The sequence below is a fragment of the Alosa sapidissima genome, chromosome 6 (genome assembly GCF_018492685.1).
Source record: "Alosa sapidissima isolate fAloSap1 chromosome 6, fAloSap1.pri, whole genome shotgun sequence".
Taxonomy (NCBI): Eukaryota; Metazoa; Chordata; class Actinopteri; order Clupeiformes; family Clupeidae; genus Alosa; species Alosa sapidissima.
In genome coordinates, this window is record NC_055962.1 from 34,544,847 (window position 1) to 34,560,976 (window position 16,130).

A 16,130-nucleotide genomic window follows, 5' to 3' on the forward strand; every position below is an offset into this window, starting at 1 on the left:
CTTGCAATTGGTGAATAAACTCTCTTGACAGGTGGATAAACTCTAATGAGAGGTGGATAAACTATTTCTGACATTTCAGAGGTGGATAAACTGTGTTTACTTGCGTTTAGCCTCCACTACATCCCTGCCCATCATCCAAACGCAGCCTCAGTTTGTGGGCCAAAGGTTGTTTGGACTGCTAGTTAAACTCTCTACGGCCCTAAATCTCATCTCACCCTATCACGGAACACTGTAATGTAAATGGATCATATTTGCAGGCGTGTGTGTGTGTGAGTGTGTGTTTGAGAGAGAGAAAGAGAGAGAGAGAGAGAGAGAGTGAGAGAGAGATAAAGGGATAAAGGAGTGGGGTAGCGTATGACTGTTCAGATACAGGCTGTGTGGAGAGGTGGATACTGTAGCCTCCCTCCTGTGGTCCTGGACCAGCAGCCCAGCGCTCTGGCCAGTGGCCTCTCCACAGAGAACTCAGTGTACCAAAGCAGTCAGATGGAAAATGCATCTCACATGAACCCACCCCCTGCACGCACACACACACGCACACACACTCTCGAACTCACACGCACACACTCACCCTCTCGAACTCGCACTATCATACATACATACATTTACGTACACACACACACACACACACACATACAAACAGCCTCTCTAACTCACATGCACAGATTGCACACACATTCATACACACACACACATACACTATGGACCTGCAGAGTCAGAGCTCTGGTCAAGTCCAGCCAGGGCCGTGTCACAGGAGAGTTTTATAGCCCTGCTTTTATCTGGAGACACAGACAGCGGCTGGATTCTGGAGCGTGTGTAGAACACAGCCGCGTAGACTTAACGTCATGGAAACTCCAGCAGCAGCAGATTTCAGTAAATATAAGTACTTTCTCACTCAGAAGCAGGCATTGATCTTTGTTGATACGTCTCATTTGTAGGCTGCTTTTGATTTCGGGATTTCAAGCTATTCCTGCGTCGGCGTCTCATTTGCCCCACTCACCGCCTCTCCCGATGCTCTGCACCAGCTGATACGGTGTACTGTAATACTGGGCCGGTGGTAGGGGAGCGGAAAGTTGTGAGTTCAATTCCCGGCTTCCACCGTTAAGCCCTTGAGCAAAGCACTTAACCCCCGAGTTGCTCTGGGGACAATGGCCCTTGTAATATCATTGACGCTAAAGCGCTCACTAAAGAGTCTGCTAAACAAATACATTTAAATGTAACTAAAATTGTACCAAATTCACCTTGTGCTAGCGCTCAATACCATTGTGAATGTCCACTATGGTCTGTGGCATGTGAAGAGTAGCAGCTAGCGGCATGTGAAGAGTAGCAGCTAGCGATGGAGCCAACTGCTCCATCATTCTGCCAATTAATCGCTAACGTTGTTAGCATGTGGAGGACCTTCAGCTTGTGTCAGACGATAAGAAATTAGATTGATTTATTTCAAATGTCAGCACATGCACTGTGGCACTTTATCAAGGCTTTTCCCCTGGAGTCCAGACCAGAGATGAGGGCCAAGCTTTCCGACTGACCTTCTATGTAGTAGGACAGCTGTTTTTTTTCAGGACCAGAATGAAAGTGTGGCAGTCTCTGGTCTTGAAGAACACAAGCTGTTTTATACCTAAACATTGTTTCCACTTGTTTTCCATCACGTTGTTCTTTTTGTCTTGTGTGTTGTTGGCTACTTTGTAGTCACTATGCTGAAGCTGAGTCATCAAGTGTAGTGTATGTGCTTTCGTCTGTATGGGGGCATTGTGGCTGTAATTGTCATTTTAAAACATTTTAAGATGCGTTTTCTTGTTCTCATCTCACGGTTTCTTTTATGCACTACTACACCATACAGAGGGCTTGTTGTGCAAGCCGGCCTTAAGTTGAACGGGCTCACAACAGTAATATTTGACTGCTGGACTTGGAGTTTGTTTTATCCTGCTTTGGACTGGTTTATCTCAAGATCTGGAATCCCTGTATTCACCCGTGTGTGTGTGTGTGTGTGGGTGTGGGTGTGTGTATGGGTGTGTGTTTATGTGTATCTGCTGGGTCTGACCTCATCCTAGAACTGAAAAGACCGTGACTTTAGCGATTAAATGTTGTATCTTCACTGGCATGCGTCCCACTTTTCTATTATGCGACTGACTGCCTGCAAGGGGATGCGTGGGCGAACTAGCCCCAACTTGAAACCCTGTGAGTTGCACCATCAGTTCCTAGTGGTGAGCCGCGAGCCGTTTTCTCTCCTACTCGTCTGTCCTATGAGCTCTCTCTACACAGGACCTCGATCGTTGTGAGTGGTTAGCGTAAACAAGAGCCCTTGTTTATTCGTTGCCATATGATTTCCTTTGAGACTCGAGACTTGGCTGCTTGCCCCCCTCTCTCCTTTCCTCTCCCCCTCTCTCTCTCCCTCCCTCCCTCCCTCCCTCCCTCCCTCTCAGACCCTAAGGGTGAAGTCAAGAGGGTCCATTGGCCACAGTGGTGACTGGGAGGTCAGCAGCACAATGGATTATGGTGTTTAGCACTGTTGTGGTAGAAAACCACAGCAAAGCAGACACAGAGTCACAGAGCCATCCCAACTAATGCGTTTCCCCCCCCCCCCCCATCCTGTTGTGTTTTCTAAGGAAATGCAAGTGAGGAAATGATATCAGCGCAAGGAACTGACCCAGGGCTGCAGCCGATCCGCGTGAGGACTGGTTTCGACTACAGACTGACAGGAGCCATGGCGATGACCCCCTTGACCCCCTCCACCACCAGTACTGGCGGCGGCAGGTGTGATAATACAGGTGTTTGAGGTGACCAGGGGCTCAGGCTCACCTGCAGACCCAGCCGATTGGTCAGCCAGGGCTGGGTTGTGGCCTGAACTTTGGCCATTGGTGACTCGGGAGATAAAACCTCGGCAGAGGTCAGGGGGGAAACCAGGAACACTGATTCCAGACTGTTTGGATATGTTCGCTTATCTAATATGAAAGCAGAAAAAGGTTAAGGGGTTAAGTCTCAAAGAAGTGCATGATCCTTAGTATGGATATTAAAGAGGTTTAGTATGTAATGCATCTGAGTCCAGGTAATGGAATGTTATCATGATGTTTACATGTTTACAGTTATGATATGTAGAAACGGATAGATGGGTAATATAGGGGGATGGTATAAGGATTTATAGTGTGTTTAATAAAGGGTTGAATTTGAATTTGTTCAGTTGAATTTGTTTAATGTGAGACAGTTTGTGGATTATATGTCTATGTGTAAAGGAAGATGAGATTTGTATGAGAAGATTAATGGGTGTAGAATTGGTGCCAAAGAGGTATGCTTTCCCCTCTCCCCAGGGAGAAAGTCTCACTTATCTCAGAAGTGTTTGTCAACAAGAGCGTAGTGAACACATGACGTCATTACAGCCCTCAATTGCCCTTATAAGGTTGGCGCTCGACAGCGCTGAAGGCTGTGTTTGCCTCGTTAAAGCCTGTAGACGCTGAGCTATAGCAGCCACGCCGCTCGACGCTGGGCTGCCAGCCTGCAGGGCCACTGGAGCTGGTTAGGACTGTCTGGTTAAACATTTGCTGGAGCTCTCCAGCAGGTCTGCTCTCTAGAGGGTTGGGGGTGGGGGTGGGGTGGGGGGGGGGGCTGAGCCAGACATGTTTAATGCCGGTGGAACATTACCCAAAGCACGCTGTCTGCCGTAAAAATTGCAGCCTCAGTTGGCTACTGATTCACAGCAGCCACAGCCCCTCAGATATTATGGTGTGGCTCACCTCTCTGCTGAACAACCGTGGAACTCCAGTCGGCTTGGTTGCCATGACTCCTGTTCCCATGACTTCTGTTCTTATAGCCCCCTCTACCTTAAAGGGAAGTTTTGCTGATTAGCTGAACAATGGCGTTATTTTGGACAGTTCCTTCTATACCCGTCCACCCGCCCCACCTTGCTTTTTTTATACAAACACATACCATACACATTACTGAAATTATCTGTAAAGGACTACAAATAAAGTTACACACAACTGTGTTTGTGTAATCGTAAAAGAACAACTATATGTGGAAATCATAACAGTCCACTTTCAGTAACTGCTTAGGTGAGCAGCTCTTTTGTTTTCACAATGAAGCCTCTGTTTACTTTATTAGTCATAGCAGTGTGATTTTAATGGTTTTATATCCTCACTGATATTATGTAATGTCAACCCTTTCCACCCGCTATCACGCCATGACCCTGATAAATTGTACACATCACTGACCTTAGACCTTTTGAACAAACCGCAAATGCGCTTCATACCACCCCCACAACCCCTACCCCCCCCCCCCCCACACACACACACACACACACACACACTCCTATAGTCTGTTCATTGAGCTGCTCAAAACGACTGGCTTGTCCTTAGTTCTGAGGCCAAACTTGATCCAGAGTACTAGAGCACGAGGAGCACTGCAGTTGATTGTGTGTCCTCAGCCTAAAGCTAAAGGGAGGGATGGTACAGAGATAAATAGCTGATGGAGTGTTGCTCAAATCCAGTCTCGAGCACAGACTCCCTCCCTCACCCCCTCCAGCCGCTATGGCTGCCCTTAAAGGCACAGCTACCAAGCAACTCCACTCTCAGATCTGGCTGTAGCAGACTCATTATACTGTGGTAATGTGTTGTTGCTGTTGTGGTTAAATTAAGGCTGTGACTCTTAGATAGAACCCAGATAAAAATATTCTTTATATTTTTTCACAGAAAAGGCTAGTAGCATTACTATTGTACTGTGTAAATATCTTCCTTTTTTATAGGTCTAGCATATTTAGTTTGTGGTGGCTGCAGGGTTTATGGTCATTTTTCTGCATATGATCAGTGGTATGTTTGCATTGCCAGTATGATTGTGATTACTTATAGTGTTTGTCGACAGTGACCTAATCCACACTGCTGTCTTTAACAACTGCTGTGTCGATGATGTCAGTATTCCTGAGAAAGGCATAAATATTAATGGTTGTGTTAATGATGCGTATAGTGTTTGTGGGCGAGGCTTTCGTCATGTGTTTCATGCAGTGGTCATAAAACTGGAGGCAGGCAGAGGACAGCCCTGTTAGCCATTAGCCATTAGCCCTGTTTCTCTCTGTCATGGGCTGGCTCCCTCCTCACAGTAAATGTTGTCTAAACCCTCCCCACCAAGCAGGATGAGTCCCTGTGAGGGAGCTTTAGTGGGTGACCCCCATGCCTGAAGTGTGGTCAAATTAGACAAAACAAAGGTGAATATTCTTGGCAAAAAAAAAAAAAATCTTTGACGTTTTTGTGGAAAAAACAACAACTTTCAATTACCGGTATTTGCTTTAAACTGGGAACAGAAAGACTGCCACAGACTTTTGTCTCAGCTTGCAGAATTGAAACCAATTTCTGGTTTCCTGGTTTTTGAGGCTCAACATAGCACTCATTTTGTTTCGTAATTTACCCCCTCTGACTTGGAGGGAGGAGAGGAAAGAAAACAACCCCCCCAATCTCTCTCCACCAATCCATCAGCAGAAGGGCTAGACTGAATGAGTCCGAGCTGCACCTGATGGTTACCTTGGCAACAGACAGCCCTGACCTCTTGGATTCATTTGAGCCTACAAACACAGGCAACTCAAACACTCATGTTGTTGCGGCGTAGGAGCTAAAGCACTCGATACTGACACACAGTCCATTAGAGGGGAACAGAAGTGAGTGAGTCAAAGCCTTGCCTCTCCTGCTCCTGCACTGAGCCGCAGTAAAGCACCAGGCCAAGGCAGGCTTCCTGGCCTCACTTTCCTGGAAAACAATCTTCTTAGCGCTGGACTCTTTAGTAGGTTTTATCAGGAGGTTTGCGTGACCTTAACACCCAATGCTGGCTCGGAGAGGCCACAGCTTGTCTAGGAAGGCCGACTGTTGCCACAGAGAGAGTCAAAATATGCAGTGGAACAACTGGCCCAGTTGTTTGCTCATGATGTCAGCCACGCAGCTGCTGGTGATCACTGACTTAAAATCCTTCCTTCTCCTTCTCCAGATATCCTACATCCACATAGACACCAACCCCAGAGTCCACATAGGCAGTTTTTTATATGTTCCTCACTCAGGCCCACAAGTCTCACAATCCTGCCTTTTATGTGCTCTGAGGTGTCAGAACTCTCATGACACATTGCCACGGCAACCAATGCAAATATAGCTAGCTTCTAATGGCTGGGCTCACTGGGCAAGTTTTTGACCAACCATGGTTCCACCATGGAACCTTTTCCCTCATAAAGACAAAATAAGAAGCATTTTATTTTTAGAAATATGTATTTTATTGGTCTTAAACTGCAATCTGTCACTACAAAAATATGAAAGGAATTAATTTGTGTGGTGAACAGCAACTGTTGCAGAACAAAGACATTCAACAGGTACTTTTTTTAATGTCAATGTTGTAAACCTTATTCTCATCAACTAGAAATTATTAACCAGCTCTGAATTACAAAATTTATATAAAGGCACAGTAAAAAGTGGCCACTGGAATGTGTTGGTAGGCACTTAACAGCTGCTGAGGGTGGGCCAGATCAGATGTACTACATCATCAAAATTACAAAGGAAAGTCATTAGCTTGTTCTACTGTGTTTCAATCTGTTAAAATCATAGTAAAGTCTGATGCTAAATTTCATGTTTAAAAAGACCCATTTGAGAGCTTTAGAAGACATGATTTCTTCCTGCTAATTAACAATAACTTCACGCTTATGTCAAGTAGAGGATGAATGTAGCTTACAGAAATTTCAAGGTTAACTAAATACAAGAGTAAACTACATTCAGTGTTCTGGTCAAAGTCCCTGATTGGACTTTTACAAGGGAGTGGGAAAGGGGTTATATCACAGATACATTCATAACTGCTCAACTGGTATGGGCGGAGTTGATTGGTTCTCATGGAGGGGGATGTTTTACAATCACACCTTTGATTGGTCTGCCCCACTCAAGGCAATTGCATTCAGGAATAGGACGTATTGTCAAGGCAAACCATTGATAGCACGGGTATGACAGTGACACAAAACAGAACCTCAAACTGCAGTCCGCCTCGAGGGATGCAAAGAATAAATATTGCATTCTGTTTTTAAATTAAGATTCACTTTAAAATAAAATCAAAGTGTAGTTACAAAATGTCATTGCAGTATAATATATTAACTGTGAAAAAATAAAAACAAAAGCAGGTCAATCTTGATACGGAAGATCATAATTTAACATAAAAGAAAAAATATATTCTATTGTCATGATCCAGATAAATACAAACAAAATAAAAACGCATACAATCAGCAATAAATACATTTTGATAAGTTAAATAAGCAGTGACAAGCAAAACCTTGCGTCCAAAAGTTCTTCTGAACAAAATAATAATAATAATAATAATAATAATAATAATAACAACAATAATAATAATAATAATAATATAGTACTGATAGTATTAGAGTATTATGTGGTGGCATAGGGAGGAATGTCATAGGATTATCTTTTTTTTTTTCTGGGCCACAGACAGCAGTGGGAGAAATCACAACTTTAGAGGCAAAAGAGGGATATAAATGAGGCCTAATGGATGACTTTAGGTTGAACTTGGTTCACATCCAACTTTCCTTCCCCATTGCAATTAAATTAAATATCTTTCAAAACAATTTACTAGTGTATAGCTTTTAGTATAAGGCATCACATACTTTAGGGATTGTTGCCGAGGTGATGGCAAACATAGCACCGAAGATTCTTTATTTTTCGTGAATCTTCCAGGTGAGTTTAAAAGGAAATTCAAGAAGTCTGTGTGTGTGTGTTGTGTTGTGTTGTGTGTGTGTGTGTTTGTGCTTGCATGTGTGTATTCCCAAAATGGCCAGGAGAGGATGGATATGCTGTGCTGGTCCATGTAATCCTTACACACACACACACACACACACACACACACACACACACACAGACACAGACACAGACACAAACACATTTGTGTCAGAGGAATGGGTAGTTCAAGGCACTTGATGTTTCTCCATGGTTCCTCTTGGTTTACCAATCAGCTGAACTAAGGGGCCATGGAGGACAGTGGCACTAATGATACTCACACACTCACACACACACACCCACCCACACAGACATTTTTCTTACACAAGAACAAACACACACACAGGGTATGAGACTACATGGACCTCTGACACTCTTCCTCTCCTCTAGGCTGCACTCAGTTTGGCACCAGAATGACGTGACACTGGGATCGTGATCTCATTGTCACTTGTTGCCGTCCATAAACAAAGGAGAGGATAGGACCCTTGTGGCCAGTAGAGTCTTCAGCGATAGATGGGGGGGGGGCTTCAGAAAGAGGGGGACCTGGGGCAAGGGTAGTGGCTGGGATGGGGTGACGGGGTAGGTTTGGACTGCCTGATTGGACGTGATGGCTACAACAACACTGCACCTCTCTGTCCTTCTGTCATCTGTAAACAAGGTCAGGGGTGGCGGGAGAACGGGGGGGAAAGTGCTCTCTCTCTCTCTCTCTCTCTGTTTCATTTTCTCTTTCATTCTCTCTCTCTCTTTCATTCTTTGCCTCGCTCCCTCTAGTCGTCGGAGATAGAGAGCCAGCTGAAGATGGGCAGGCGACGCGCGGCGTCCATCACGGGTGACTCGGAGCCACTGTGGCTCCCCAGGCTGCTCTGGTAGCCCTCCTGGTCGGACAGCGAGTCGGGGGGGCAGGGCACGGTGGGCAGGCGCAGCACCGGGGGGTCGGCCAGGCCAGAGCCAAACAGCTGGGCCAGCTCCTGGCTGGGGAGGGCGAAGGGGTCGCTGCTGGGCCAGTCGGCCGCCAGGCTGGGCGGGGGGGTCAGGGACGGAGCGCTGGGGAAGCCGGCGAAGCTGAGGCTGTGCTGCAGGCGCGGACGGGTGGGGGGTGGTGGCATGCGTCCAGTGCCGCTGTTGGGGGGCACGGGGCCGCAGCGCTCCTCGGCGTTGTGGATGAAGTGGCAGCGCGGGCCGTACGGGCAGAAGCCGATGCTGTGGAAGGTGCGGCACAGCTCTGTCTTGTACTTGGGGTGGCGGCTGAGGCTACGCAGCTCCTGGTGCCCGTGGGCGAACTGGCACTTCTCGCCATACTTGCAAGCGCCGTGCTCCTCGAACGGGCGGCACAGCTCCGTCTTGTAGCGGCTGGAGTTGACCGGCCCGAGGCCCGACGCCGCAGCGATGGTAGCCAGGGTGCCTCCACCTCCACCGCCAGCCCCAGGGGCCCGAAGACGGTCACCCGTCTCAGAGTAGCAACGCTCCCGTAGGCGCGGGTCACGAGCACCCGGGGGTGGTGGCAGGCTCAGGGCGTTGGCAGAGTGCCGCCGCTGGTGGATTCCCCCGGCCGAGGAGCAGGAGGAGGAGGAAGAGGAGGAGGAGGAGGAGGGGGGAGAGCCCACAGCCCATCTGTCCAGCAGGGGGCCGGTGGGAGGGGGGCTGGGGGGGACACCTGCGCTAGAGGGGGGGCCACTGAAGGTGTTGTTGAAGTTGAGCATCTTGGTGTTCTGCGCACCAAAGAGGGGGGAAGAAAAAACAACAAAACACAATCAGACCAAGCTAGCAGAATGCTACTACACAGAATACAAATACTTTTCCCCAAAGATATTTCAAGCATTTAGTACAACTATATCTGAACTTTGTAAAGCCTTCCTCTGCTTCATAATGTTATGGAGCTGAAAGTGTGTTGGCATGCTGTTCGTTTAAGCATGGCAGTTGCGTTTGAGTATTACATCATAGTGCATAAATCAAGACCAATGAGGCTTGACTGTGATTTGACCAATACATTGTAACCTATAACACAAAGGATTACATAATATGTGGCGAAAAATATATGTCACCGTCACCCACCAATACCCCCAATAACCATTCTTGATAATCTTTACTTTCAAATGTGTTCATTCTGCCATCAGAATACATCATCTTTACTTAAAATGTGTTGTGTTTGTGCTTATTCTGCCTTTAGAATATATTGTTGACTATATGTTGTGAAAACAATCTTATTGCAATTTACCGCCAGCATTCTAAGAACTTAAGCGTAACACATGTTGTGCTTTCTCAGCGTGCACTATGCCCACAATATAATTCTGTGATTGAAACTAGGTTGCCAACACGTAACTAGCTAATATGTAGCCAAGACACAGTTCAATAAACCAGGTGTAGGTCACCGGTAACGTATATTGCATATTGCAGCAACAGTCTCTATACAAAATTCTTGATACAAATTTAGAACTTTTTACCATCAGAGGCACAAACATCGCGTATTTTACAGCACTCTTTCTGGCATGTTTCTAAGCTGTTACAACCCAATGGCCTTGAAAGGGAGTTCAGTCATCAGGCTGGTAGACATGCAGTTCACGTTCTAATGTGACAAACGCGTGATAGACGTGAGGACTTGAACTGTAAAAAGTGGTGACAGCAGTCTATACGCTATGCAATCTATCTCCCACTCCCACAGTCGCGAAACATGGTGCAATGATTTATAGGCTGAGATTACGCGCCCATAAATCTGTCGCGATTCTTAAAAAGTAGCGCATAAACACCCGCTGGTCAGCAACATATTATACAAACATTATGTTTGTCATTTCAGCATAGACAGCATGTTTAAGTAAATACACTTTTGCGACGTAATCGATTTATCTTGTAACTTCAGGCACGCTATTTAGTCACGTCTTCAAGTGATTTCCTTTTCAACCAACTGCTGACGAACTCCATGCACTTCGACAAATCCGCGCAAAACTTCGTGATAAAGATAGTTTCCTTACTTTGCTCAGCACTTCGTCGTAATCAAAGAACGCAGAGACGATGGCAGCAGCCATGATGTAAGCTTGAAGTCAGCGCGGATTTGGTGGAAATATGAAGTTTTTAGGCCTGATGGGGTGGATTTAATCCTGGTCCGGTGAGTTGTTTCTGACCCGCAGAGCGCACCCCCTCTGTCGAGCTCAGCACTGCGCATTTCCTTTATAAAAAGCGGCATGATTCGGACCACGCTAGGAGGAGCTTGGAGTTGACAGGAGCTGTAAAAGCAAAAAAACACTTCGCCGTCACCTCCTTCTTGGTTTGTTTGATTGACTGACTGTTTTTTTGCTCTTTCAAACCATACCTGCTTTGGAGTTAAACTAATAAACCATGTTATCTGCACAAATGGGTTACGTTATGGTAAAGTGATTTGTTGTGTCTAGCTTTTAATCAGGTTTACATCAATGATTGCATCTACAACACCGAGTCGGTCACAGTCTGTTAAGCTGCAGTATCAGCGTTGTTGTATCGGCAAGAACAACATCGCCTACATGTTCAGTCACTACACATTCATAGTAAGTTTTCATTGTCATAGTTGAACTCTTGTGCTCACAGCTGCCATTTCGATCGCTTTTTAAATTGTTGTCGGGCTATATTGTAACCAAATATTTTAATATTGGGCAGAATTATTGTCCGTCATTGAGCCCAAATTTTCAGTCAGCTGCAGCAAGAAAGTAGGCCTACAGTGTACAAATTACCTCTTACCTGGATATCAGACAATACTTCGGCTACCAGCAAATTATCTTTATCTGACCAGTGCAGCAAAATAGTTTTGTTGTTTGTTTAGTTTTATTATTGACTGTTTCAGCAGATTGACACAGATAAGGATTATGACTCCATAGGGTTCAGAAAGGCAGAAGGGTTAAAGCAATACTGGAGAGCTGCTAGAAGCATCACACAAAGCGTACACAAGACCAGTAGGGAGCCCTCTCTCTGCAGGCTAAGCGCTAAGGGATGCTTTAAAAACTTTCCAGTCAATGGAGAGTGCAAGACTACTTTTGGTGTGTGTGTGAGAGAGCAGGAGAGAAAGGAGGGGAGAGGTCTTACCACAGTGGGATTGTGCGGTTAGCTCTTTTTTTTGGGGGGGGGGGGGGGCGTTTGGGTCTTAGGTTCCCATCTGACGCTGGAGGGGATGTGCACATAGCTCCCATGCTGCAGATAGTTTCTGGTTTCTTTGAGTTGTTTTGCTCAGGAGTGACCCACAGAAGCATCTGCACATATTTCCCCTTCAGACTTGCCCTTCCTGTACCTGCTCTCAGAACCAAAGCAGACTGATGTGTCTGCCTGTGGATATGTTCCATTGCTTCTTACCTTTACACAAAAGGGTGGTGCTTGGTGTGGCCAAACCACACACTAGCACATGCCATACAACAAACAGGACGTTCTCACTGTAACCATGGAGCTTTCATGTGAAAAACATTATGTAAAGTCCCAAGACTGGCTTCAGGAAAACAGACATGCAGAAATATAATTTACAAACTAAAAACAACCTCATACTAAATTTAGTTAGAGTAAAGTCTTACATCAGCTGTGCTCATATTGATTGGGGGCTTTTTGACTAAAATATTTTTCTGTGGCATAAACAGAGCCTCCTGGGTACAGCGAAGGGGTCGGCTGTGTTGCCAAATTCTGACTGGTGTACAGCATCATTCTGGTACGGGCCAAGCCAGAGTGGCCAAGGAAAACTGCAGCACTGTTTGTTTTATGGGCGGGGGAACCCACAAGGCCAGCGTTACGGGTCGCCATTTTCCAACAGGCCACTTAAAGACACCCCAATCGGAGGGCAGCCACTACAAACATCTCCCTTCGATAAAACGGAGATTTTGCGAAGCGAAAGAGAAACAGGAGAGGACTGAAGAGCAGGAATGTGTGTGTGTCTGCCTCAGTGAAATGCTAGGGTGGGGAAAAGATGAAGCACTAGTGCAGAAGCGAAGGAGACCAGACTGACTTCATTCTCTGCTTCAGCTGTGGGGAGGTTGCCCCCACTGATCTTATGCAATCTTTTTATTACACAAAAGATAAACAATTGTGCAGCTTGTCGATGATTTATATAAATCTTGTGGGAACGGAATCCAGATCTTTCTTTTGTCTCCTGGTTACTGCACCTTCAAGAACATTTTAAAGTTCCCTTTTGGAAAGTTACAATTGGCACTTTTTAAAGCAGCACTAAGGAGTTTGTCTAAAACTAGCAAGCTAGCTACCTAAATAAACTAACTAAAGTAATGTTTTGCTGTGTAACCGAGATATGTGATGAGAACGACACATAACACATAAACAATATTTATCTGTCCTTCACATGACCCATCTACCATCAAAATGAATCTGAGGATGACACCAGTCAGGGGCGTCACTAAACCCATTTTACTGGAACACGTGCCCCAGTATTAAACTGCCATGCCCCGGTAAAAAAGTTACGTTTTTTTAACTAGCTCTTGTTGCCTCTTTGGCAGCAGATTTGTATTATTATCAATAGACTGGACTGTGCCCCAGTAGTGTCTAGTGACATCCAGTGTTGCTTTAAAGCAGAACATTTTGAGGGCCCTTTTCGGTGAAGAGCAGACAGATGACCAAAAGGAGCTCTTCAAAGACTGGTCTTGACTAGAAAACGTCCACAGGAAAGAGTGTCCCTGTCCAGCAGAGAGAGAGAAGGGGCGGCCAGGGGTGGGAAGGGCCGCCCCGGAGTGAGAGACGCGAGTGCTGACCTGGAGATTTGAATAGACGGAAAGCGCTGCAACAGACACACTTTATCTTCTGACTTCCACCCGGAAGAGCTCTGGCGCTTGACTAGTGGAAACAAAAAGAAACAGAGGTCGCATAGGTGTGTGTGTGTGTGAGAGAGAGATAGAGTGACTTTAGTAGCCACATTGCATTGAAGTGGATCTCAGCATAGAGTTGTGATAGCTGAGAAAGAAATGGAAATTGAGAGAGATGTAGATGACCTTAGATGACCTTTCCTCTTGATGCATTAATGTAGGTCCAGCTAAGTGGGGAAAACAACTTGCAGTGTCAGCAAGCGTCATGTTTCTGCCGTGTGTCCTCAGGCCACTGTCGCTGTGCAGAATCGTCTCCATGGCGACGACCTGAATGAACTCTCACATGACACTGGTGACTTCCATCAGCAGGCCGTCTGTACACCTTATCACGCCTGAATACCAGGAAAGGATGGCCATCACGGGTGAGAGGACTCTCTTTCCCTCCCTTTCTCTCTCTTTCTTTCCCTCTCTTTCTCTCTCTCTCTCCCTTTTGCTCTCTCTCTCTCTCCTCTGTGTCTCTCTTTCCCTCTTTTTTAATTCAATTGAGCTTTATTGGCATGACAAAAAATACAATTTGTATTGCCAAAGCATTTCTATTTCTTTTCTATCTCTCTCTGTCTCTCTCTCCCCCTGTACTGTATGTCACCTGCACAGGCAGTATTAATCTATAACAGCCTAATAGATCGTTTCTCAGGAAGGTTCCTCTACTCCATTTATGTAATCGTACTTTGGCCTATGGAAGGGAAGGGTCAGTAGGCAAACAATTAACTGTAAACTCTACAATGGACTTCTATCCACTATGTGCATGGTAGTGCAGTGATATTCCAAACATAATGTATATACAATTTCTTCTTACAAATTAGAGGTGCTCTACAGTATGTCCAGCTCCTCCTGCATGTGCAGTGGAACTGTAGTGTTATACAGGACATGTTATTGCTGAGATGTCCTGTCTGTCTCGGCGCCATGACCTTTACCTTAGTAGGACACGTCTTCATTTGGCCAGCCTGGCGTCTTCAGGGAGGCCCAGGGGATGCGGACATCTGGTCATTCTGCAGCCATTTCACAATTCAAAGTAAAGGGAAGTGCCTTATCCTTTAATATCCTCTCTCTCTCTATGTTTCTTTCTTCTCTCTCTCTCTCTCTCTCTCTCTCTCTCTCTCTCTCTCTCTCTCTCTCTCTCTCTCTCTCATTTTTGTCTCTACGATGTTGAAAGTCATCATCACTGCTCTACCCTCAGCCTCTCTGTGCCCAAGAGACAAAGAGAGAGAGAGAGAGAGAGAAGGGAAGAGGGCAGGGAAAGGATAAGTGTGTGTGTGTGTGTGTGTGGGGGGGGGGGGATATGGAGTCAAAACAAGTAGGATTTGTTTGTTATTTCTCCCAAAAGCTTCATGCCCTGAGATGAGAGTCTAGCACACCGCCACCGCTCCACAGTACTACAGGATGCAGGTGCTTCAGGTTATTGTTTTCCTTTGAGGTTACTAGACACAAGTTAGTCTGTGTTAGCTCATGTAAACTGTGCTATATTCCCTTTAGATGTACCTAAACACACACACACACACACACACACAGATGCACCCCCTGTGCATTCTCTTCTCAGTTGTAGTTTGTAGATCCGTTTAGTACATTCATTCCCCTTGTTAACATGAGGATATAAGTATCTTCAATAAAAAAATACACCGTCTTGTGCAGTTGTGTACAAACTGGCAAACACAAGCATTTTAGATTTGACTCATCTCAACACTTCCTAAGTTCAAGGCTTAGCAATGACTAAGAGGCTGATAGATGGCTGGGTATCCGCGTGTCCCTTATCCCACAAAGCAAAAGTTCAGTGCACCATGACCAAGTGGTATGATTCATCAGCCACTTTAAATGAGCTCCATATCACTGCTTGTTTACACTAATGTTACGTGAGAGGGAAAACGCAACCCCGCTGGTTTACCTTTTTTCATCAGCCAATCTGTCAGTGGGATATTTCATTAAAGTAAGGTGTGAACGCTGAAGTAGATGGCCGATGTCTTTATGGAGACATATTTTAAATCCTTTTTCTTCCTTGTTGTAAAGAGATCCGTTGTAAACCCAACAGACGTTGATTTTCTTGGTTGAAACAGAGTGAAGGCATGAGTGTGTGTTTGTGTGTGTACGTGCGTGTGTGTGTGTGTGTGTGTGTGTGCGGGTATGTGTGTGTGCTTGTGCATATGTATGTGTTTGTGTGTATGTGTTTTTGTGTGTGTGTACAGTATGTGTATAGTGCGCGTGTGTGTGTGTGTGTGTGTGTGTGTGTGTGTGTGTGTTTGTATGTGTTTATGTTTGTGTGTGTGTGTGTAGTGTGCACATGTGTGTGTGTGTACAGTATGTATAGTGCGCGTGTGTGTGTGTGTGTGTAGTGTGCACATGTGTGTGTGTGTGTGTGTGTGTGTGTAGTGTGCACATGTGTGTGTGTGTGTGTGTGTGTGTGTGTGTGTGTGTGTAGTGTGCACATGTGTGTGTGTGTGTGTGTGTGTAGTGTGCACGTGTGTGTGTGTGCGTGAGAGAGAGGGAGAGTGCAAGCATGCATAGGAAGCCTGGAGAGAGCTCTGAGCTGCCAAGGGAAAGTGTGCTGTCAGGACTGTGGAATGTTGTGGGGGCGCTTACCGGTGTGACTAAACCATTT

The 16,130-nt window shown here is 45.8% G+C and overlaps 2 protein-coding genes across 7 annotated transcripts in view; one reads left to right on the plus strand and one right to left on the minus strand.

Moving 5' to 3' along the window:
- The window catches only part of rad51b (RAD51 paralog B), a 47,222-nt gene extending 44,069 nt beyond the window's left edge, over nucleotides 1-3,153 (plus strand). For 4 of the 6 annotated variants that reach the window (XM_042095381.1, XM_042095380.1, XM_042095383.1 and 1 more), the window contains one exon: nucleotides 2,604-3,153. In XM_042095381.1, the coding sequence (XP_041951315.1) occupies nucleotides 2,604-2,773 (170 nt within the window). In that variant the 3' untranslated portion in view covers nucleotides 2,774-3,153. The remainder of the gene's footprint in view (nucleotides 1-2,603) is intronic. The other 2 variants (XR_006032391.1, XM_042095384.1) reach the window with 2 other exon arrangements.
- Nucleotides 3,154-6,211: 3,058 nt separating this feature from the next.
- On the minus strand, nucleotides 6,212-10,897 carry LOC121711625 (mRNA decay activator protein ZFP36L1-like). The gene is made up of 2 exons (XM_042095393.1): nucleotides 10,694-10,897; nucleotides 6,212-9,436 (listed from the first exon to the last, which is right to left on the minus strand). The coding sequence occupies exons 1-2, from the start codon at nucleotides 10,745-10,747 to the stop codon at nucleotides 8,495-8,497; spliced, it is 996 nt and encodes a 331-aa protein (XP_041951327.1). The 5' UTR covers nucleotides 10,748-10,897; the 3' UTR covers nucleotides 6,212-8,494.
- Between the last annotated feature and the right edge of the window lie 5,233 nt (nucleotides 10,898-16,130).

Bases quoted from the DNA above. Each gene is read 5' to 3' on its own strand.
- LOC121711625 (XM_042095393.1), bottom strand. From the start codon at position 10,747: ATGGCTGCTGCCATCGTCTCTGCGTTCTTTGATTACGACGAAGTGCTG. The intron at 9,437-10,693 runs GTAAGGAAACTA...TTTGGTGCGCAG, and splicing joins ACGACGAAGTGCTGAGCAAA to AACACCAAGATGCTCAACTT.